At 41.6% G+C, this 24097-nt stretch overlaps 7 protein-coding genes across 7 annotated transcripts; 3 read left to right on the plus strand and 4 right to left on the minus strand.

The window, feature by feature from the left end:
- Position 1: 1 nt before the first annotated feature.
- Positions 2–1888, minus strand: MONOS_16854 (diphosphomevalonate decarboxylase; the record flags this gene model as incomplete). The annotated part of the gene is made up of 8 exons (XM_067869720.1): positions 2–378; positions 453–578; positions 643–735; positions 841–1283; positions 1330–1496; positions 1545–1591; positions 1643–1795; positions 1886–1888. 8 exons carry the CDS (start codon positions 1886–1888, stop codon positions 103–105), a joined length of 1308 nt encoding a protein of 435 aa, XP_067731109.1. The 3' UTR covers positions 2–102.
- A 34-nt stretch (positions 1889–1922) lies between these two features.
- Positions 1923–3529, plus strand: MONOS_16780 (putative Calreticulin). The gene is made up of 3 exons (XM_067869651.1): positions 1923–2019; positions 2105–2646; positions 2704–3529. The coding sequence occupies exons 1-3, from the start codon at positions 1941–1943 to the stop codon at positions 3298–3300; spliced, it is 1218 nt and encodes a 405-aa protein (XP_067731110.1). The 5' UTR covers positions 1923–1940; the 3' UTR covers positions 3301–3529.
- On the minus strand, positions 3464–5644 carry MONOS_637 (Charged multivesicular body protein 7; the record flags this gene model as incomplete). Its single annotated transcript, XM_067876597.1, has 6 exons — positions 3464–4168; positions 4255–4354; positions 4470–4633; positions 4714–5001; positions 5059–5310; positions 5369–5644. The coding sequence occupies 6 exons, from the start codon at positions 5642–5644 to the stop codon at positions 3710–3712; spliced, it is 1539 nt and encodes a 512-aa protein (XP_067731111.1). The 3' UTR covers positions 3464–3709.
- A 653-nt stretch (positions 5645–6297) lies between these two features.
- Positions 6298–7485, minus strand: MONOS_17295 (uncharacterized protein; the record flags this gene model as incomplete). The annotated part of the gene is made up of 1 exon (XM_067870201.1): positions 6298–7485. The coding sequence occupies one exon, from the start codon at positions 7483–7485 to the stop codon at positions 6298–6300; it is 1188 nt and encodes a 395-aa protein (XP_067731112.1).
- Positions 7486–9090: 1605 nt separating this feature from the next.
- MONOS_636 (3-ketoacyl-CoA synthase) lies at positions 9091–11206 on the plus strand (the record flags this gene model as incomplete). The annotated part of the gene is made up of 2 exons (XM_067876586.1): positions 9091–10033; positions 10164–11206. 2 exons carry the CDS (start codon positions 9091–9093, stop codon positions 10913–10915), a joined length of 1695 nt encoding a protein of 564 aa, XP_067731113.1. The 3' UTR covers positions 10916–11206.
- Positions 11207–11213: 7 nt separating this feature from the next.
- Positions 11214–14714, minus strand: MONOS_17296 (putative CAMK/CAMKL/AMPK protein kinase; the record flags this gene model as incomplete). Its single annotated transcript, XM_067870202.1, has 1 exon — positions 11214–14714. One exon carries the CDS (start codon positions 14712–14714, stop codon positions 11214–11216), a length of 3501 nt encoding a protein of 1166 aa, XP_067731114.1.
- Positions 14715–14891: 177 nt separating this feature from the next.
- MONOS_17297 (putative serine/threonine-protein kinase RIM15) lies at positions 14892–23019 on the plus strand (the record flags this gene model as incomplete). The annotated part of the gene is made up of 2 exons (XM_067870203.1): positions 14892–22077; positions 22615–23019. 2 exons carry the CDS (start codon positions 14892–14894, stop codon positions 22707–22709), a joined length of 7281 nt encoding a protein of 2426 aa, XP_067731115.1. The 3' UTR covers positions 22710–23019.
- Between the last annotated feature and the right edge of the window lie 1078 nt (positions 23020–24097).

Below are 24097 nucleotides of genomic sequence, written 5' to 3' on the forward strand. Positions count from 1 at the left end.
CAAAACTTAAATATTTTTATTTCGATTAAAGTTACCACAACCACACATATCATATTAGTTATAAAATAAAGATAAAAAAAACTCAAAATTTTCATTTTTATGTCACTTATTGACAAATGATAGAGGATCAGATCCAGCTGTTGTGTGAGTGATTTGTTGTATCTCAAGGTTTTCTGAATCTATTTGTAATTCACTTTGTTGCTGTATTGCAATCTTTAAAACTGCTTGCTTAAGAGCCTCATCTCGCGAAACAAAAGTTGTGTGCTTTGAGTTGTTGTGGGTTAGTGAAGAGCTGAAAAGTATTTGTGCCAAGAGTAAAAGATTTTGTTCTTCGACAAATAAAAATGCATTTGGACCAGCGTCAAATGTGTAAAAAACCTAGAAAGCAAACAAATAAAAAGCAAAGCGAAAAAATAAAATAATAATATAACAAAAAGAAACAATAAAATTACCTTTGGTATTTTTTGTGTTTCGTTAAAATTCTTTACAAGTTGGATAATTTTTTTTGAAGTGTCACTTAAATAACCATTAAGAGGAGAAAGAGTTTCTTCGCAGCATTGATGAAATTCATCACATTCCTAATGTAAGCATTAAAGAAAATTTGATCTTCATTTTTTAGAATGAAGTAAAACAAAATCAAACTTCCATCGTCACATTCGCCAAAGTTGCAAAATCCTTCTCAAGTATTGCTCTTTTTGCAATTTCTATTCGCTTAGATGTATTTTTAATACGTTTCTATCAAATAAATAAATAAATAATTATTATTAGAAAATGATGCGATTTATGACAAAAGTTTAAGATTCAATCAAACAACTTCGAATATAAATATCATAATCATACATCTTTCCACAGAGGAAATGAAGCTAGCTTTTTCATCCCTTCAGTACTGCTAACTTTCTTTTGAACATTGCTCGTTTCACAAACAAATAGATGAAGGGTCGGCCAGTGATTGCACTCCGCAATCTGTAATGAACCAGATGAAATATGTGACTTGTCAAAAATAGAAGGTTCAGATGAAGAACTTGTTCCATCTGAAGCAAAACTCTTTTTCCAATGAACAAATCCCCCATAAATACTGCGACACGCAGACCCGCTTCCGCGCCGAGCAACCATTGAAAGTTCTAACAAAGGAAGATGCGTTGACTGGATTTGAATTGTTTTATCCTTGGGAATAATAAGCATTTCATCAGAAAGAGGCTTAGATGATTCTGCAAATGCTTGTAGTAGCTGAGGAGGTATAGGTATTCCAAGTTCATGCGAAACATATTGATATAAAGAAAGGACTGATAATTTTGAAAATTAATAAAATACAATTAAAACATTGGACACCTAATGCTGAATAAGCCGATGCAGAAGAAGCAAAACCAGCAGCCGTAGGAAAGGAATTTTCAGATTTAATATAAAAAAATATTTGCCGCGTCTCTCTTAAATTTGTACGAAGAAGACTGCGAAAAAAATCTAACAGGGATTTCATTCTGTCAGTGATTGGAGCTTGCCTGAGAAAACCACAGACAATAATTTTTAAAATAATACATCACACATACTTTCCGTTTAATTCGAAATAGTCATTAGCATCTTCTCCTTTTTCTTTCTAATTGTTCAAAAATATTTTTTATTTAAATTTTATTGCATAATGGCTAACCTGCTTTACTGTTGTCGTAGTTTGAAAATCATCTCTATTTAATGTCATGCTTATTGAATCGTTCATTGGTATTATTAAATTTTCATCCTCTTTTCCCCAATATTTTATAAATGCAATATTTGGAGCGCTTATTGTAGTTGATGTTAAACTTTCCTAATTTTACCCAAATAAATATAATAATTTTTAACAAACATAATAAATAGTATTTACTTTAATTTATTTACACATTAACTGCATAAATACCATTCTATTTTGATCCGTTGATCATTTATTCTAACTTTTTTTTTGAGTATATTAGATGCTATTAACTCTTGTTAACTTTTTATTTCTTGCCCAATTCATTGAATCAAAAATATACTTCAAAGAAGAATTTGACAGTTTGTATTTTTCAAGATAATATTTACTGATTAGCAAATTACTTTTAATGGAAAACATGAAATTTTTGAAAATTCTTTTTTTCAGAGGATTGGGCTTCAAGATGGGTAATCAGCACTGCACTTCCTGAAAGAAAGCTTGGAAAATGGGGTTTGGGAACACCACCAAAATATCATAACAAGGAAAAGGCAAAAGGGCTGAAAACATTCACAGATCACCGACATTATCTCATCAGCGCTGATATGGGTAAAACATTTTCCAATGAAGGAAAGACGTTGATTTTATCATATTCTGTGATGTATCCAGAATATAAAGACTGCGAAGGAGCATACATCAAATTGTTGCCAGAAGTGATAAACCAAGAAAAATTCAACGCAACAGATCCTTATTACATCATGTTTGGACCAGATATTTGCGGAAGAGATAAGAACTTCTTCCAGTTTGTGATTATGAAAAATCAAAAGGCTCATCCAATCAAAAAGATCATCAACAGCACTGCAGATGCAGGAACACATTTATATACATTGTTCCTTCATTTTGAGAACTACACCTATGAAATATTTATTGATGAAGATAGAAAATATGATGGTAAGCTTTGGGAAGACTTTGATTTTATGGAGCCACCTATGGTTTGACTTGTCATTTTTTATTTCAACTTTGCTAAAACTAAATTTTCTCTTTTTAAGATTCCTGATCCTGACGCAAAGCAACCAGATGATTGGGAAACAGATCCAGACATTCCGGATCCAACAGACAAAAAGCCAATGAACTGGGATCAGCCAATGGTGATTCCAGATCCAACAAAGAAGAAGCCTTATGATTGGGACGAGGCTACTGAAGGGCCTTGGGTGCAGCCAATGGTGAAGAACCCAAGATACAAAGGGAAGTGGGTTCCAAGGTTGATTTACAATCCGAAGTACAAAGGAGAATGGAAGCCGCCTCTGATCCCTAATCCAAAATATGCTCCGCAGCTGAAGAAACTACCGTTTAAGCGCATCAGATACATCGGCTTTGACTTGTGGCAGGTGACAGCAGGGACGCTCTTTGACAACATCTTTGTTGGGGACGATGTGGACGAGTACAAGACATTTGTGTCTCAGACATGGGAGCTGCAGAAGAAAGCAGAAAAGGGAGCATCGGAGACAAGCACAAGGGATGGCAATTTGATGGATGTGGAGCCAGAGAATTACGATGATGAACCTATTCCGGATGACACAGAGCTAGCTGACGAGGATATCGACAAGGAAGATGACGACTTCGAAGATGAAGGTATTTCCATTTAATTACAGCACCTCACGGAGGCCTTGCACAAATGTTGTTCTTATCAAAATGTTATTTTGCGTGATTTCCCCTTTTACTTCTCTCTGTTGTTTGTCCTTATGGATTATTTTCCTCTTGTTTTGTTTATCTTTAAAAATTGTGTCATAAATGTTTTTTAAAAGCATCTTCAAAATGCGTATGTTGTGTTTTATTTTTTGAAAATTGAACAAATAAATGCTTAAAACAATAAAAGCGTAATAAAAAAGCAAAAACAAAAAAATACACACAAAAACAAAATATGTTGACTGACTTTGTAAATAATTGTGAAACTATCTCTTCCTGTAATCAAAGCAAGGAAGAAACACATTAAAAAGAATGATCATTTTTACTATTATGCATTCGAGCACATTCATTAAACCAACCAGAGAATTATCAAACAGCCAGCTCCAATTGCTTCATTTCCTTTGTTAAGTTGTCTTCATTTGTCGGAGTTTTAACTTGCTGCGTGCCTGGTTGTTGTGCTGATTTTTCTATCTTTCTCTGCATCTGAGCAGAATCTTTATCATTTGCTGCATCAGTCTTGGCCTTCTCTTTGCCTTTCTCATCCTCCGCAATCAGCTCATTCAGCATCGCCTCAATTTCATCGTCAGACAAATTGTCGCTTCCAGTCAAATCTTTCCCTCCCAGTGAGCTCGCCATATCGTCCTGGATTTGGTCCAGCTCTTCCATTCTGCTGCTGACAGCGTCTGCCACTTTGTCCGCATCTTGCAGCATGTCAATAGCTTCGCTAAGAGCTTTCTCTGCATCGCCATACACATCCATCACCTCCTTGTCAGTCTTTGCGGAATCTATCTGCAACAGTATCCTCTGCAGGTTGTGCAATGTCTGCTCCTGAATTATTGATATGAGATACATGCATATTATGAGAAATGATAATGAAAACAAGAATGTTATTTTTTAAAAGTGAAGAAACAAACATTTTGGCCCATTCGACGTTCAATTGTAAGTTTTGTCTTTGCGATCGATAAGCCAATTGTGCGATTTGTTTTTGCAATCTCATGAAGACGTGCAGTTGCTCTTCATAAATGCAAAATATTTATTTTTTAAATAAAAACAAAAATCCAAAAAAAAAAAATATTGAATATTTCAGATAACATTATTCAAAATATCTTTAGAATAAAATATTTCAAACTGTTTACGTTGCTCTCCCAGCATTAATTGAAATTCTGAAATGCTCTCTATCGCTGCTTTCAATCGAACCACTGCCTTTTCTGTTATTGACAGCGATGCTTGATGAGATGACTTGGAAGAGGAAGAAATCTTCTCTTTCGATGAAGATTTCAAAAATTTAACAAACTGTTAGTCGATGCACAATATGATTGCAAAATTCATAATAATCATTGCTTTCATAACAAAAAAAGATGAGCTTTTCAAACTGTTATTTTTGGCTCATTGACAATAATTGTCTCAGCTTTTCCTTCTTTCATAAGTTGCCCAATTGACAGCTCGCAGCATTGACTTACATCTGCTTCGTTTATTTTAATCAAATCTATTCCTGCTTTGTGTTCATTCATTCCCTCTCTTTTTTGAATTGCTGTGTCAAGTGAACAACTATAATTTTGGCTTATGACTGGACATTCTTTAATCTGTTTGATAGAAATGATTTGATTTGATGGAACAGAAGCCAATGAGGAATAATTGTAATAAAGCTTATTGGCACAGTCCTTAAATTAAGTGAGCAAATTACATCAAATTTCTTAAATATAGTTGAAAGATCACACTATAAGGTTTTGAATAACAATATATCTATGATCTTCGTTTTCGCTTGATTCTTTCTTTATTCCAGGCAAAATCCACTGAAGGGCAGCAAGAGTCCATTTGAGAGGTGCTGCTATTAACGTGGATAGCCAGCTCTGCTTTGGAGATGCGGAAGACTCATTATCACTTTCAAGTTGATGAACTGCATTTACTGATTGATATTCAATAACAAAATTGTGATAAGGAACTAGAATGCCTTCTTTTTCAAATGTTTTCTATTTAATTAATAGTTTTTATATGTTTATAAGCAAAATAAATTCTGAAAAAAGAAACCAGTATTTCATGAATGCCCATTGGCTTAAGCGATCCACGCGAAAAAATATTAGTTATGTCGTCTTCATTAATTTCGATAATTGAAAAATATTTCCATAGTGATTGTATTGATTGCTTCCAAAAATCAACTCTATATTGCCACTTCGCAGCCCACTGTTCAGGGTCAACAGACGATTTATCTGGGATTTCTGTAAAATAAAGCATTATTTTTGAATCATCTTTCCAATTTGGTATTGTTTTTAAAAATTCTTCGCGCTGATTCGATGAAATAATCATTTTACAGAAATTAGAAAAATATTAAGGGGTAAAATATTGCTTTTCATAAAAACTAAAAATTTGAGTAATGCAAAAATTCAACAAAAACTACTAAAATATTGCATCCCTTTAACGAATGGATAAGTTGCGCAAACTTTATCAATCATTTCATTGAAAAAAAGAATTTTTTAGCGATAGGAACCTCTCTTTTATGAAAATTGCATTCGAGGAGATTCCATTTTAGAAAAGAACGCTCGACGTCCAATTGAATATATGAGGGGAAAAATGTTGAAGTTATATTGCTTTTGCGAATTTAACTTAGGTGTTGCATTTTGTGCTCTTAGAAATTGATTTAATTAAATTTTCAACTTTCAATCCAATTTCTTCGATATTTTGAATAAGCTTCTTCAACATTGATGATACATTGATAAAAAACTTGATAAAAATAATTCAAATAAATCATATAGCAAAAATGATACCAAAATTTCATTAAATAAAATAAAATAAAATAAAATGTTACCTTTGATATGTCCGTTTCATATCCTTTCAAAATAGAAAATTTTCAGCTTTCGTTTACTTCTTCATTGCGAAATTCGGAATCTCCTCCGATTGATAACTCCCAATAGCCAGGCGGCGTCAATGGAGGTGTGCGTGGATGCCTGTGACGAGACATGTCAAGAAGATGATGCAGACCCAACCGTTGGCACACGTCCAAAAACTGAAGTTTGAAAGAAAAGAAAAGAAAAGAAAAAGTTAATGCAAGATGATAAAATATAAAAAGCACATGCATTTCCACATTCAGGACATATGTATCCTTTCATTTGCTCCCTTTGATGTTTCCTTCTCTCAACAGTCTCTCTGCTTTTCGTCGTGTCAGATGCTACAATAACTGAAGGACGAGAAGCTGATGGTAATGATGGCAAAGGCAGACGCTGCATAGATGCCGAAGGAGAATGTGAGTCCTTCACTTCTTCAGACGCATATTTCATTGAAGAATTGCTTTCTGTTTTCTTCTGAAGAGGAAGAGCAGAGGCAGGTGAAGGAGAATGCTCTTCTGCCACTTCATCTTCGACTAAAATAACCTCCTTTTCGTGTGAGGTCGAAAGAGACAGGGTATGAAACGGAATCTTACTTGCAATTGGAGGCTGAAAAAGAGACGGAGAATCATTTTCGTTGTCGTCAGACTGAGAAAACTTCAAAATCTGCTCTTCATTCTCCTCATTTGCTTGATTTTCTGCTTTCCCCGTGCGATGTGTCATCTCTTCAACCTGAGGTTCTAATTCATTGTGCAGTTTAGCCACAGCTGGAAGGCGATGATGGAAGAGCTTGGGCGACGTGAGCATTGGCGGAGAAGGAGCATTCTGCAAAACTGTAAGCGCACCTGTGGAAACAGACGTGAGAGAGGGAAACGCAGGCATGCAAGTCGACAGCAGCTCTTCTGGATGAAAAAGAGCAGGAGAAGTCACGTTCATTGTTCCTGTTGACTCCATGTTATGCGCCGTTCCAGTTTTCATTCGCTTCCGATCAGATGAAGAATCTTGTTTGAATAAACTGCTTTTGTCTCCTATTTCTCTGTCGTTTCGGGTGCGTTTGCCCAAACGTTTTGGATTTTCATTTTCTGATATTCCTGCTTCATCGTTGCTTAAATCGAAAATTTTACTATTTTTTCCTTTTGAAATGGACATATTCGAAATGAAATTACCTTTATTTTCTTTAACAACATCATCTCTGTTATCATTTTTTTTGTCACTATCATTCTCATCATCATCATCGTCGTCGTCGTCTCGAATGATAATGCGAGGCGAGACGATGTTCTTTTTGAGTGTCTGTGGAGGAAATAGAGTCGATCTCTGGTTTGGCATTAGTGAGGAATTAGACCGACTGATAAGAAGAGGAGAGGATAAAATGGCCTCCTCTGTTTGTTTATCATCTTTTGTTGCTTCTGCTTTCAATAAATCCGAATCTCCAATTATTTTATTCCTCATTTTATGAAAGCGATCAGGTGTCTTTATATGTGTGATAGGCGAGGAATTATCAGAAGATGAAGGAGGCGAAGCTGAATCACGTGATGAATTAGCTGACTCTGAAGATGCAATTCCAGTTGTTGCTGCATCAAATGCTTCTGCTGAGGATTTATCCAATCGATGCTTTGCCAAAGACAGAGGAGATAGTAGCTTTGGCTCAAACGTTATTTTGGATTTATTCTTCTTGCTTTCTGATTGAATATTATCTTTTGAATGCAGATCGTAACTTTTACTTGTGGTTTGATGGTTTTTTTCAATATCGGATTCTAAAGCATTTTGATTTTCTTCATTTTTTTGTTTCATTTCTTCGAAATTAGTTTGCTTTGCAACCAAAGGATTGTGAAAAGGAGATTTAATTACAAAAAGAGGCGAAGAAGGTGGATCAGATATTGTGGGAGAAGGCTTAGGAGATTGAGGCAAAGGTGAAATTTCTGATATGCCATGCATTGAAAATGAACCTGAAAAAGCGGAAGATTGAGGAGAATCAGATGGCGATAGAAGAAGCGTTCCATTTGAAGTTAGTGATGGAAGTGGACTCGAAGATGGAGAATACTTTAAAATAGATATGTTCTCTGCTGGAGTACTAGCATTTGAATTTGTGGATTGTAGCCTTCTTTCCAACTCTGACAACGATATTTCGAGAGAGGGAGTCGATTCTCCATCTAAATACATTTTCATTCAAGAAAAGGTAGCAAAAGCAGTATTAGCAAACCTGTTTTCTTTGAAGGAATAGATTTTTTTAATCTATAATATTTTGTTAGAACAGTACTTAACAACTTTTTTCTGAGATGTGATTCTTCCCTAACTTTCTGCAGTTCCAAATTGAGCCTAGAATTTTCCTTTTCAAGGATTTCTAATCGTTGAAGTATTTGATTCGAATCAACTTTGTTTTTTGGAACGTATTTTTAAATAAAGATGAAAGAAATTTCATAAAAAATGGAAAATGAAAAAATATAACATAAAAATTTATAAAACTGTGAACTTCTTGTTGCCTCCCCAAAAAATATTGCTCATTTCTTGGGGGTTCATCCGTCATAAATTTTTGTCAGCTTAGAAATTAAAAAAATGAAAATGTGATAATTAAAAAATTTAGGGATGGTCATTTTTGTTGAAATAAAATGTTATCTATCAAAAAATAAATGAATGGGAACAATACAGAACAAAAGTTTCAATGGTAATTTTTCAATATTCTTTCATTTATCGAATAATTTTTTTGATCGACAATTTTTATTAGATTCGATTCTTTGCGTTATTTTGAGAAATATTCGTTAAATGACGGAAATTTCCGATAACATACCACTTCCGTCTCCATCTCCTTCCTTGTTTGATCCTCAAGTTCTCTCTCCTCAAAGAAATAAGAAAAAAAGGACTCTCGACACTTCAGATTGGATAATCTTCACAATACTTATTATCCCTTTTATTATCATCATTTTCCGATTTTCAATGCTACGTTTTAATGTCTTTGCATATTTCACTCCCTCGCATCTCAAGACTCTTTGGCAAAAAGCCGGATTTTCTCGCCTTTCAGTTTCAATCATTTTCATACTTTTTGCAATTGTGTTCTCGATGATGATTCTTATGAGATCGAAAAGACCTGTTTATTTGCTTGATTATGTTTGTTGGCAGCCTCCTGAACAAGTGGCTATATCTCATGATGAATACTTAAAGAGAGCACAAGAATCTGGATGTTATACGCAAGCTTCGTTAGATTTTCAACGCTTTCTTCTCACTCACAATGGACTTAGCAACTCTACTTATCTTCCTCCCCAGGTTTTCAATCCTCAAATGACCCTCAATGACTGTCTGACTGAAGTTCTAACTTGCGTGTTCGGTATTCTTGACAAGCTTTTTGCAGAGAATCCGTTTTTTGATGCTCAGAGTCAATTGGATATTCTTATTATTGCTTGTCCATCCTTTTCCACGCAACCATCTGTGTGCGAGTATGTTTGCAACCGATATAAATTGAAAACATCCATAAAGAGTTATTCGCTCTCTGGAATGGGAACTGCAAGTGGATTGCTTGCAATAGACTTAGCGCAAGATCTATTGCAGACGAAATCGCAACTGCACGCTGTGGTTATAACCACAGATTGCTGCAATGCGAACTGGTATCGAGGAAACGACAAGGACTTGCTTGTGGCAAACACTTTGTGGAGATGGGGCGGAGCGGGTGTCCTTCTGTCTAACAGCTCGAAAGACCAGCGATACGGAAGATACAAGCTCCTCAAGTGCATCAGAACAAACATGGCACAGAACGATGATTGCTTCAGATCAATCGAAGTGAAAGAAGACGATGAAGGGAAAGCTGGAATGCATCTGAGCAAGACATTGAGAAGGCCAATGGGAATTGGACTGAAAATGAACATCAACATGCTCTGCCCATACAGTATGTTTTAATTTTAATGAGCTATATTTTTGGTGATTTTCATTTTCATTCTGCTTTTCTGTTGTTATTCCTAATTGACTTTTTTATTGTGGTAATTGTAATTATTTATTCATTTATTTCCCTCTTCAAGTTATGTCGATGGATGACCTGTTCCGCGTCTCCTTGAACCGCTGGCTGAAAAAACACTTCAACACACAGCTGCCGTTCAAGCTGGACTTCACCAAATACATCAACCACTTCTGTGTGCATGCGGGAGGCATCAAGCTTATCAACGACATCCGTCGCAACCTTTCTCTCTCCGACGATACGATCGAAGCTGCATACGCCACACTCTCCCGGTACGGCCTCCTTTCTGGCCCGTCGCCGTGGTACCAGCTGGCGTTCCTGGAGCGAAAGAAGCGCATCCGCAGAGGGGACACGATCTGGCAGCTGAGCTATGGAAGTGGGTTTATTTCAGTCTCTGCCACGTGGATAGCACTTCGAGGGAGTGATTTGGATGCGACGGGCGATTCGTGGCCGGAGTTGATTGTGGATCCGTCCCATCAGTACACGCTGGGCACGGGTGGGGATGAGCAGGAAGTGGAAGAACAGGAGAGAGGGGCAGAGGAGCAGAGGGAGGAGTCAGAACGAGAAGAGGAGGAGGAGAGGATGGATGAAGAAGGAGAAGAGAGCGAAAGAAATGATGTTATGCGGAAAAAGACTGATTCAGACGAGCAAGGCATCAGAAGTGGCAGAAGCAATGGTGTGCTTGATGAAGAGGATGATGAACAGAATCAGGAGAATTCAATAACGCAGGAAGACGAGCGCTTTCTCGAAGAGACGAAGCAGATAATGCAACGGAAAGTGCAGATTGTTCGGCTTGTTCCACACGATCCAGAGTGAGCAATCGTGTCCGCACATTGTTATTTTCCACTTCCTTTATTCAGTTCGGCACTTAATGTGCTTTTATTATAATGTTTTTTTTTTTTTATTTCATTGGGTTTTGTTCAGCGAAACCAAGCTGATATTAGTTTGGTTTATTTTGTTACGATGCGAGTTAGAGTTGCAAAGTTGAATCGACCTGAGTTGGTTCTTTTATCTGTTGCTGTTTTCGATGGCTGTTTTCGATTTTTGCACAGAGGATTAAGAAAAAAAAGAAAAAATAACGGAATTTCTTCAAAGAAAATAAAATTATAATAATTTACTTTTTTAGCATTGAAATGATTGTTGATACAAGAGTTACAAAAGGAAGGGTATCTCCATTCACTCGCGAGAAGTCAAATAAACAGCGACGAACACATTTTTTGTTCGTATTCTTCATTTCCTTTGCTTTTAATTCGTTTATTTCTTTTTCGCCTTTGTCATCATCTCCATTTTCTTCTTCTTCTTTCCTTTCGTTTTCGTTTTCGTTTTCTTCTTCGTCTTCTTCTTCTTCACTTTCATTGAGAGGAACAAGCATCAGATGAATGTCCATTTCAACATTATTCTGAGATGGTGGATGCAAATCAGAGTCATCATCATTCGATCCCTCGCTGCTTTCGCCCTTCACCTCATTTTCTCCTCTCCTCCCCCTTTTCCTTTGCCTCCCTCTTCCTCTCCTAATCTTCACTGTTTTTTTTCCATTTGAATCATGCTTGAGATGGCAATGCACTCGATATGGCGTGACAAACCGCCAGATCAAGTCGAGCTTATCCAGCACGCGAAACAAGAGGCTCATTGCTTGTGGCGGAGACAGGTCCAGTTCAACACCCAGCATAAGCGAAGGCCAGCTGTCGTCAGGCGACATGGGAGGAGCAGTCACGTCGGTTGGCGTGTATCTGGTGGGAGTTAAGAGCGGAGTGTAAGGTTTTGTTGGGGTTGTGGAAGAAGAGGAGAAGAGGGAAGGAACAGTTGAGGAAGAGGATGAAGAGGCATTTGTGTCGGTGGATGTTGTCATTGAAGAAAATGAAGTGTTTATTGCAGGAGATAAGGATGGAGCAAATGACGTGTCTGAGGAAGATGACGATGAAGAGGAAGAGGAAGAAGATGAAGAAGATGAAGATGCATCTGGAGAAACGCGGTTGTTCAGAGCAAGAGGAACAGGAGAAGGAGTCTCCACAGGCGTAGGCATTGGGATAGGGAGAGATAGAGGAGAGCACTTTGGAGTTTTGCATGTCGGCTCTGAGGATGTAGCAGATGGAGGCAGACAGTCAGAAGGGATCACAGGAAGAAGGGGAGACATGTTGGGTGCAGTGCTTCGTCCGGTTGAGTGATGTTTCGCTCTCTTCTGCAGCATCGACACATCCACTGTGCGGTTGCCTGAACGCGACTCCTTCGCGCTCTCACAAACAGAAATCGGAGAAACTTTCTGACTTTCTGAATTGTCGGTTGCTGCTCGCCTGTGCTGCAGAAGGCGAGGAGGATACATAAGCGGCTTGACAGCAGCCGAAGACGGTACAGTTGATGATGAGACAGGCTTCGTGCAGAGCCGCCCAATCGGAGGAGAGAACACTTCATTATTCATCGCCCTGGGAGAGAAGGCATAAGAAGAGTCATTACTACTACTGCTGCTGCTACCACTTCCGCTGCCAGTTCTTGAGAATAGATACGTTTGTAGATGAGGAGACTTCGAAGGCGTGAGGGAGTATTGAGCAGGCGGTGGAGTCCTCAGAATGCCAGGCGAGCCCACAAACGAAGGCAACTGGGGAGGAACCAGCAGCGTCTCGTCTCTGTTTGCCAGAGTGCGAACAGCTTTGCGTGTTGACTTGGAGGATTGTGGAGTGGATGGCTGGGCAAGTGGAGAAAATACAGATGCATACGGAAGCGAAGCACATTTTGGAGAAAACATCAACTCTCTTTCGAGCGAAGAAGACAAAGAAGGAGACCTGGCAATAGGCTGAGGTGTGATAGACGCTTTTACATTGCACATGGCTGCAGAGAAAGCCGAAGAGGATGTTTCATTCCGAGCCATTTTCACTGCCTGCGAGTCGGAACACACAAGTGGCGAATCAGCAATGGATGACACAGCATACGATGATACCCCATCAAACTGTGTTCTGGTGCTTGATGCTTGTGAGATCTGTGATGTCTGCGATGCCTGTGATGCTGACTGCACAGACAGCGAAGGAGAATCGAAAGGCAGCATGTGCGGCGGAAGCGGGGCTGTGTCGACGCTCGTGGCCTGCTCCTCTTTCTCCCTCTGCTTCTCCATCAGCTGCTTTGGCAGAGGCAGCGGAGGCGTTGCACCCATCGGAGGTGTGAACAGCAGGCGGAACTGCGAGCGAGCAGACTGTTTTGAATAGCTTTTTTCGCTGGGTGGACTCCAATTCAGACTTCTGCCTACCCCGCTTCCAGCATCAGACGGAGAAAATGGAGATACAGATGGTGTTGTGAGGCTGTTATCTTCTGCTTTTCTGTGGCTACTTCGGCTTCTGTGCCTGCGGGCAACAGCATCGTCTGTGGAGTGCTGGCGGTTTTCCTCCACGAACCCTTTCAGCACAATCCCTTCGAATTCTTTGATGCATGTCCTCTCGTTTTCCTCTTCCCGTTTCTTTTCGTCGAAATCGCCTTTCTTCACATTCGAGCTTGCCACCATCTGCTGCTTCTGAGCTTGCTCCTCTTTCTCCTGAAACAGCCCGTACATCACTCCGGCTGGGGTGTCTTTGTCGTGCTTGCGAAATGCTGTTATCTCATCGATACATGTCTTGTGGCTGATGTGAAGTCTCCGGCAAATCTCATCGACAATGCTTCTATCAAGTTGCTCATCCTCGTGTGTACTATCTTTTTCTTTTTCAACACTTTCTGAATCCTCTTCCCGCTTTTCCTTTTTTAAATCAGCAAAAGTTATACCTCGATAAAATGGATGAACAACTGCTTTTTCTAGTGTTAATCTCTTTGACGGATCAACCGTTAGCATTGCCCACAGGATATCCTTTGCCTCTGGAGATATCCATTCTGGCATCACAAATTGTCCTCGTTTGATCTTTTCAAATAGTACGGTTACAGACGCATCATCAAATGGAAGTCGCCCTACAAGCATTGCATATAATATCACTCCAATGCTCCATACGTCAACCTGCCTTCCACAATATTCTTTTCCTTCTATAACTTCTGGAGCTGCATAGTTTGGCGAGCCACAAGATGTTGAAAGAAAGTCTCCATCTCTCATCATATTGCTTAAGCCAAAGTCTGCAATTTTAATATTCCTCTGTGAATCAAGAAGCAAATTTTCAGGTTTAAGGTCTCGATGAATAACTCTATGTTTGTGGCAGTACATGACACCTGAAACAATCTGTTGAAAAAACTTCCGCGCCTCGTTTTCGTTGAGTCGACCTCGTTCGACAAGATAAGTAAAAAGGTCACCGTTCGGTACGTATTCCAAAATCATAAAAAGATTTCTCTCAGTTCCAATAACTTCGTATAATTTAACAATATTTGGATGTGAAAACAACTTCATAATGCTAATTTCTCTTCTGATTTTTTCATCCATGTTTAGTGTTCTAACTTTCTGTCTATTAATAATTTTGACCGCAACTAAATGTCCAGTGATTTGATGCTGTGCAAGTTTCACTTTACCAAACGCTCCCTTTCCAAGAGTTTGCTTCAAGATGTAATTTCCAATTTTTATTTCCTTCCGTTGATGGCGTGAACTTAAAGAAGATTTCAACGAAGAATGTTTATTTTTATCAGGAGGAACAGGTTGATGAACAGAAGTTGCATTCATTTAAGGAAAAGTTAACTCCAGGAAAAAGAAGTGTATTTCGACAAAGTGAAAAACCGGGAAAATGAAACGCAGGATTCATTGAATTTTTCCTCTTTTTCTTCCTGCAATAATTCTTGTTATGGAATAAGAAACCATAATAATTGTCTGTCAATTGACTTTATTTTATTTCATCCATAAATGGACATAGAACAAGATTCAGACAATGACCTCGTTGCTGAATCTGTTTATGAAACAAGAACTCCAACAGAAGGCTTAAATGATCATTCAACACGTGACGATAACATTTCTGACACAGATTCTTTATCAAGCCAAATTCATTACTCACCCTCTGCATCTTCGTTGATAAATGCAGAATCGCCTTATACAAAAGCAAAACGTTCAATTCGCTCTTTTTATCCATATCCTCGACAACGTAATATTGTTGGACAGCGACTACCAAAATCACATTCACTTTCATCTTTGCTTTTTGGAAAATCTGCAGAAAGCGAAGACTCTGAAGCGCGTGAATCGCCTTCAAACGTTGATGATTCGAGCGAAACAACGTCGCAATCGTCTGTTATACATTCTCCTTCAACAGGCACCATTCTTCATGTTGAAGATCAGTCATTTTCTTATGATCCATGCGCTTATGATGAAGAATTCACAAGTAAATCCCTACAGCCAAATGACTTACGGAGGCTTTCGTCGGAACCAGATAATTATCCACTTCGTTGCGATGACATGAATTCTCCAATTGATCTTGATGATTACATTGCAGATGATTCTGTTGACTGCTTTGATCGTCCGCCTCCTCAACAAGGGAAAAATAGAAATGAGTCTCAGGAACGAGCTGCAGCACAAACTCCTATTTTTTCTCTTGCAGACTTTGAAATAATCAAGCCCATCACTGCTGGTGCCTATGGAAGGGTACTTTTGGTACGTCCTTCGCGGCAGCAGCGGTTTAGAAGGCACAAGGAGCAAGAGCAGCAGCAGCGAACAAGGTTGTATGCGATGAAAGTGCTGAAGCGCTCTTCGTTGACAGAAGCCAGGGTGCAAAAGAGAATCATTCTGGAGTATGAAATCACGGCCTCCCTGTCTGTAGAAGCGCGGACAGCCGAAGAAGGAGAGAAGAACGAGAACGACACACGAACCGACTATATCGTCCCTCTGGCGTGCTCATTCCAGACAGACGAGAACTTCTATCTGGTGAGCGACTACCAGCCTGGTGGGGACTTGTTCTCTCTCCTGGTGTCGATGGGGTATTTCGAAGAGTCAGTGGCAAAGCAGTACTTGACAGAGATCATAGTGGCTGTTGGGTTTCTGCACGGGCATGGCATCATCCATTGTGATCTGAAGCCAGACAACCTCCTCATTGGCGAGGACGGGCACTTGAGGCTGACAGACTTCGGGCTGTCGGTGCCAGCGTTCTGGAGGAATGTGCATGCGAGTGACTCGAATGAGGAAGGAAATGAGGAAGGGAATGGTGAAGGATGTGAAGGATGTGAAGAAAATGAGGGAAACGAAGAATGTGAAGAATGCGAAGGGAATGATAACAATGATAACAATGATAACAATGAAGGGAATGAACAGGATGGGCAAGATGAGCAGGGCAAAACAAATGGACAGGAGGCAGAAGATGTGTGTGTGAATGGAGAAAGCGAAGGGGAACAAGAAGCAGCAAACGGGAATGTTTCAAAGGAAAGCACTCAGAGCATGGCGGACAACGATGGAAACAACCAAAGCAATCAGATGATGATGAGCTGTGTGGACTCGACGGGGAATCTGATGCAGCCTAAAAGCAATTCTCTGTCACCAGCTCATTCTGTGCATCCTACAGCTGTTACACAAGCTGCTTCTGTGATTTCTTCACCTTCTTCACCAAAAGAACTTTCGTCATCATCATCTTCTTCTTCTTCCTCCTCTTCTTCCTCTTCTTCACCCGGCATCATCATAAGCAATAATAACAATGCCATAAGTCTTACACTCACTCCGGAGACTGCAGTCAACTTCAATGTGCTCAGGCCAGTTGAGCCATCTGGCAATGGAAGTCCTTCTTCTCAACAGTCCATTCAAACAGCCACTCAGCAAAGTGCAGATGAACTGCAAGTGGCTCAATCGTCATCACAAACGCAAACACCATCACAACTTCAGTCACATCACCAGGAAACCTCTCTTCTTCCTTCTCTGTCACATTCACCTTCACTTCAACGCTCTCCATCTCCATCTCAACGGGCACCTCCTCCTCCTCCTCCTCTTTCTCCCGCCCTTCCTCTTCCTCTCCCTCTCCCTCTCTCCCCTTCTTCCCCTTCTTCCCCTTCTCCCCAATCACAATCACATTCACATTCAATTCAATTGCAACCATCTCACTCCCAATCCCAGCCCCAACTACCTCCTCATCCACACCCTCTTCCACATCACCCTCCTCTCCCTCCTCCACTTCACATCTCCCCCCTCTCCTCTCCCTCCGACACCCACCAAAAGGCCCGCAGCCCACCAGCACTCGTCACATACGCCCCTTCCCCCATCCACACCAACTCCTCCTTGTTCTTCAACCCTCCCTCTGCCTCGCCTTGTCTTCGGCGCCGTTCGCCTCCTCCGCAATGCAGGCAGTCTGCCACCTCCCCATCTCCCCTCACCCGCTCCTCTTCTCTTTCCACCCCTTCCTCGTGCTCCACCGCCCTCATCTCCCCTTCCTCCAGCCAGAACATCTCAATCTCCCCTCTTGTCTCCTCTCCCTCTCAGTCCTCCCACTCTTCTCAGAAGAAGCGCACCCTCTTGTCTGCAGTGACTGGCGGAGACAAAATCTCTTCTGCTGTTTCTGAGCTCAATTCTCCAAACTTTGTCGAGTTCACATTCGACTCCAGCCCGTCCACCCCTCACTCCGCTCAGTCAAGAACAAGAGTGAATTCACTGGCATCGTCTTTGTCTGGAAGCACTTCTCTGAATATATCCAACCCTTCTGCTTCTATTTCGTCGTCTTCTTCGTGTTCTGGTTTCCATCGAACGAAAAGCTCTTCATCATCTTCCTCTTCCTCTTCTTCATCTTCTTCTACTTCTTCAACATCTTCATTGGCATCCTCACTCGACATTGACAAATGCTCCAGCCACGACTGCTCCACATCCACAAGTAGCATCAGCAGCATCAGCAATAACAGCAACAACAGTCATAACAGCACAGCTCGTTCTCACTTTGAGCGCAGCAAATCATTAAGCCGTCCTTCGACTGCTGCTTCTTCTTCTTCTGTTTCTGCTATTGCTACTGCCACCACAAATAATGTGTTATCCACTCCATTGGGATTCACCCCAAAGAACTCGACAGACACACTGGAGTTGTCGTGTGTGAACAAAACACCCACTCCACCGCCTCCAATTGCGATGGCTGTCTCTTCTGTCACACAGACACCTTCTTCTTCTTCTCCTCCTCCTCCTTTTTATTCCTCTTCTTCATCTTCTTCATCTTCTTCATCTACTTCCAGCCTAAACTCCAATTCCAACTCTAATTCTTCTGATTATCTTCTTCCTCTCTCCTCAAAGACTTCCAGCCAGCCATTTCAGTCTTCTTCTCTTTCAAGCGCTGTCTCCATCTGCTCTTCACCTTCTGCTTCATCTCCATCTCATTTTTCGTCTCCTTCCCTTTCTCCTTCTCCTCCTCCCTCCTCTTCCCCTTCGACTTCTCCTTCTTCATCACCTTCTCCTTCTCCCTCACCCTCTCCCTCTCCTTCTCCTTCTCCATCCACCTCCATCTCCCTCTCTGCCACCTACAGCACAACCAGCATCCCTCAGCGTTTCTCTCCCTCTCCTTCATTCAAAGAGCTCCCAGACACAACAGAGCCAGCCTCCTTCTCTTCTCCTTTCTCCCAACATGAGCGCACCCCTCCTCCGCAGCTGCTCCCAGACTCCTTTTTGACTTCGTCGCAGGACTCACAATTGTCACAAATATCCCATTCATCTCAGTCAACTCACTCATCTCGTTCATCACAGTCTGTTCATTCACAGGATCCTTCTGCTTCTCCCTCTGCTTCTCCTTCCTCATCTCCTCCTTCTCCTTGTCATTCTTCTTCTTCTCCTCCTTCTCCTCCTTCTCCTTCACCCTCCCACTCCTCCCACCAGTCCTCCCCCATCCACATCGTAGGCACACCCGACTACATCGCCCCTGAAGTCATCACAAAAGGAGAAGAAGCAATGACCTTTGCCCTCGACTGGTGGGCTGTGGGCATCATCTTCTACGAAATGCTCACAGGAACCACGCCATTCAACGGCGCCACACGCGACGAGGTGTTCCAAAACATTCTTCATTCTGAAGTGGATTTCACAGCGCTGCCTGAAGAGACATCCGAAGAAGCTGTCAGCCTCATCCGCCAGCTGCTCCAGAAGGACCCTGCCAAGCGGCTGGGGACGATTGACATGACAGCCAACAACATTGCCGACGAGATCGAAGAGAACAACAACTCAAAAGGTGTGCTTCCAGTCGATGTGGCTGGCAGCAAAGGGGCTGAGGCTGTGAAGCGGCATGCGTACTTCAGTGGAATTAACTGGAAGAGCGTGTATGAAGAGGAGCCTGTGTTCCAGCCGGTGATTGAGAGCGAGGAGGAGCTGACGAAGTACTTTGAGAACAGAGACGAGAGATTTCCGGTGAGGGCGATCAACACAGACGATGTGGACATGGACATGAAGAAGGCAAGAAGGGAGAGGGGGCAGCAGATGCTGGACGAGATTGCAGCAGAGATGCGGCAGACGAAGATGAAGCAGTGTGTTGGGAGAAGCCGAAAAGCGCAGAAGCAGAAGAGGAAGAAGAAGAGCTACGGGGTGAGAGGGAGAAGGAGAAGAAAAGTGAGGCGTTTTGTGCAGAGCGACACGACAGACGAGACGACAGAGCTGATGACGACCACAGAGCCTGTGGATCGCGTGCTTTCTCCGTTTTCTCCGGCGCCGCTGGGAAATTGTGGCAATTGTGGCAATTACAACACACTGAAAGTGGTCAGACACCATCCAGTGAGTCAGCAGATGGGCAAGACGTCTCCTTCGGCTGCTTCAAATGCAGCTGTTACGACTACTGCTGATAATAACAACAGCAACAATGGAAGCAGTGGCAGCTTGGAAGCACAAGGTGAACAAGCAAGTCCCAACACGAATACAAACATGAATACAAATGCAAACATAAATACAGTTTCTAGTTCAAATTCAAAGCGAACTCAATCCACAGCCACAGTTGAGTCGCCACTCCACCAAGCCAACCCTCTTTCTGGATCATCTCTTATGCCACACAGCCAGTTCAGCCTGGCGAGGCAGCCTTCGATGCACGAGATTGTTATGCCATCGCCGTCACCTCCTCATCTTTCGCAGCAAAATCAACAGCAGAACATGCCGCAACAACAGCAGCAGCAACAACAAACTCTTCTTCCTCCTCCTTTTTCTTCGCATGGAAGTTTGTCATTGCCATTTGGATCGATGGATGAGAACATCACAAAGGAGGCGAATGAGAAGAAAGTGCAGGGAGAGAGTCAGGAAATGAATGTGAGTGGCATCAATAGAAATGTTTCTGTAGGGAAAGAAAAGGGAGAGAAAGAGAAACAAGAAGAAAGAAATGAAGAAGAGGAGGAAGAAGAGGAAGAGGAGGAAGAAGAGGAGGATGAAGAGGAAGAATCAGAAGAAGAAGGAGAAGAGATGTCTGACTGGGAGCTGCTGGACGATGTGAGCACGAGCGAAACATCAACCGACACTGAAACATTCGAAATGGTTGATATGAAGCAATGCAAAGAGCCAGATAAACACGCAACAACTCCAACATCAGCATCAACAATAGCAGCAGCATCAACAACAAACTCAGCATCAACTGCTTTTGCTTCTGCTTCTGCTTCTGCTTCTGCCACAACATCATCATCATCTTCTTCTTCTTCTTCAAAATCATCATCCAAGTCATCCCATCCCGCTGTTCCCGGTATGAAGCGCCGGCACTCCTTCTCCGAGATTGAAGAAGACCTGCAGGACTACAAGTTCATCATCACCAACGACCTGGGCTACGACCGCACCACGCTGCGTCTCCCGTCTGTTGTGCGGCGGGAGCAGCTGGGCGCCTCTTCGCACCGCCCGCCGCTGGCCACGCTGAAGGCGCTGAAGAGCCTCATCACGAGCACCATGCAGCCCCTCGCGCAGATGATGAAGGCGTCGTGGATGGGCGCACCGTCTGCCCCCATGCGGCGGATACAGCCCTTGCAGAAGCCCATCCAGAGACCCCGCTCGAACTCAGAGACGGCGCGCTTTGAGAAGAAGACAAGAAGAGAAAAGAGGGAGATGTTCCACAGGCTGATGAACCAGATGAGCTCGGTCTCAGCACAGGCGGCGATGGCTGCTTCTGCCTCGCCTGCTTCTGCTTCTACTTCTACTGCAGCTGCCGCAACAGCTCATCCACAGCTGCTGCTCCAACCACCCCTGACGCCATATCCAACCAGGCTGTACATTCCTCCTTTCCTCCATCCACTTTCTTCTCCCTTGTCTCTTTATCCTTCTTCTGTCTCTCCAATCTCTCCATCCAAATCCCCCGCAAAGTCCACCATTTCCAGCACATCTTCTGATAAGTCCATCTCATCCCCTTCCCCTTCCCCTTCTTCTGCTTCTGCTTCTGCTTCTGCTTCTGCCTCTGCCTCATCTTCCACTCCACACTCCGATTTGGAGCAGCGTGCACCACTGCCCCTCCGCTTGCCCTCTCCCACGCAGTCACTTTCTTCAGCACTGCCTATATCTCTGCTTCCTCCTTTTATGCCGCCTTTCCTGCCTTCTTCTTCTTCTTCTTCTTCTTCCACTCCGCAGTCAGCAAGCTCTCTTTCATCTTCACTTCTGCGCCTAGCCAGCCCAACACATTCTGCTCTGTCTTCTTCTTCTGCTTCTTTTGCCTCTTCTGCTTCTTCTATCTATTCAACAGACACCACCCTCAGGAAAGGGTCTGCCAAAACTGTCACATTTGGAGAATCGCTTCCTCACAGCGAAGGGTCGCCTTCTTCTCTTGTGCTGTCTGCTGACAGCTCCACGCCTTCTTCATCCACTTCCTTCCCTCTTCCTTCTCCTCCTTCTTCGTTTCCCGCCCGCGGCACATTTGAAGGCACCTCAGCCACTTACTCCTCTTTCCTCAGAGAATCCCCGCGTCCTCTGCAAAGCCCAGGCAAGAAATCTCTCTTGTCAACTTCCCTCCGCTCCATCAAAAAGGCATTCGATTCGACCAGCCTCTTCGCTTCTCCCAAGGCGAAGACGAAGAAAGAGAAAGACGATTTCTTCACTTTCTCGCCGGCTGACACTGTTTCCTTGTTTTCTGGGAGGAAGCAGAACGTCAAAGACGGAGAATCTGTCCAGCTGTCGTATCACCACACACCCCGCACATCATCACTCCTGGGTGTTGTTGGTGCTTCGCTCACTTCTTCGTTTTCTCCTTTGTCATATTCTTTTGCTTCTTCTTCCTTCTCTTCTTCCTTCTCTTCTTCCTCCTCTTCCTCTTCCTCATCATCATCATCTTCTTCTTCTTCTTCCTCTTCCTTTTCTCCTTCTCCTTCTTCCTCTTCCTCCTCTTCCCAGTTCCAGCGCCAACTGCCCCACCACCGTCCTTCCTTCTCTCAGTTCTCTTTCGCCTCGTCTTCGTCCACAGGCAGCTTCTTCCAGTCATTCCATCCAATCCCACAGACAACACCCAGTCTGCTGCAGCATCCTTCTTCTGATGCTCACAGCCAAGCTGCTCCTTCGATGTCTCCAAACAGCCTTTCTACTTCTCCTTCTATCTCTTCTTCTTCTTCTTCTTCTTCTTCTTCTTCTTCTTCCTTTTCTCCTTCTCCTTCTCCTTCTTTTTGCTCCTCCTCTTCCTCAACTTCTTCCTCAATGTCTGTCTCTTTCTCCACTATTTCCTCTTCCGCTGTTTCTTCTTCTTCTGCCTCTGGAGAGTCTATTGATGCTTCTGTTCCTCCGTCTTCTTCGCTGCCTCCCTTATCTCCGTCTCCTCCTCCTTCTCCTCCTCCTTTTTCATCTGATTCTTAAATGCATTCTTCCTCGTATTTATCTTTTACAAAAAGAATTTCGACTCGTTTTTAGTGTTTTAATAAGATGAATATTTGTATTTTTTATTTTTTTAAAAATTATTTTTTTTTCTTATGAGTTCATGAAATTTGCGTTGTACGCATCTTCTTCATCACATCAAAATTATCATCTTCGTGTGCCTTGCTGTTTATGTGCGTTATGTTTGATATGTCTGCGTATTTATTATTTTCTTGAGATTGGTTTCTCCAAACGGAAAAAAATTGTGATAAAACAGGCTATTTAAATGAAATAAATGAAAACAAAACAAAAAGATTAATTGATAAAAAAAAATCATAAAAATAAAATAAGAAAAATAAGAATTGTATGTTGTTTGCTTATTTAAAAAAAATATGAAAGTGTTTGCTTTATGATTGAATGGTCTGCTTCATCCCTTTGTAAGTTCTTCTCAAATCAAGTGCCTGTATCGATTCTGTTTTGTCTTGTGCTTTCTTTATCATCAAGTCTAATTCAGCCATTTGCCTTTTCAGCTCTTTCACTTGCAAGTTAAGCGTTGCAGATTCCATGTTCAGCTGCTGTGCTTGTGCCCACTCAATTTCTTTTTTCTGTTGAAGCTCTGCCAGGCGAGATTCCATCATCATCTTTCTCATTCTATTTGACTGTTCTCTTGTTCTTTTGCGCCTACGCATGCTTGAGCGATGACGTGCTGAGGAAGAGGAAGAGGAAGAGGAGGAAGAAGAAGAAGAACTTTCTTCATCATTTTCATCTTCATTTGTGTATGGATATTCTTTTGGATCGATAGTTTCATGAAATGAAATTTTTTTTGATGTGTTAGAAGGTGATGCAGATGAAGATAGTTGTTGATTTTTGCTTTTTCCGAGATAATTGCTTTCGGGCTCCGAAAAACGTTTTGAATTTGAAAGAGATGAAGAAAAATATTTTGAGGGATCTCCTGAAGATGGAAGTGTCATATGAATGATTGATTGATACTGGATTATAACAAAATAGCAAAAAACAATAAATAACGCATTTAAATGTGAATAACTTATGTTCAAACTGAAAGTGTTGGTTTTTGGAAAAATTCAAAGAGAGTAAGTGCAGCGTTTGGATATTGCGTGTAATCTTCGTCTGTATTTAGCTCAATAGTTTCTTCTCCTTCTGTAACTGGTAAATCTAATAACACTCCTCCTGGTATTTGAGTTAAATCGAGATAAGGGGCTTGTTCTTTTTTTTCACTCATTAAATGTATTGAAGGATAAATAAACAGTAACAGAAATTGGCTTTTTATAAGCTATTGTAAATACAAATATTAAGTTCAAAAAGCTTTTGGAACAATATATTTTCAAAAAAACAAATGTGATCGTAACCACAACAAGAAAAGTTTCAACAAC

Source organism: Monocercomonoides exilis (assembly GCF_001643675.1).
Source record: "Monocercomonoides exilis strain PA203 chromosome Unknown scaffold12-1864167, whole genome shotgun sequence".
Taxonomy (NCBI): Eukaryota; Preaxostyla; order Oxymonadida; family Polymastigidae; genus Monocercomonoides; species Monocercomonoides exilis.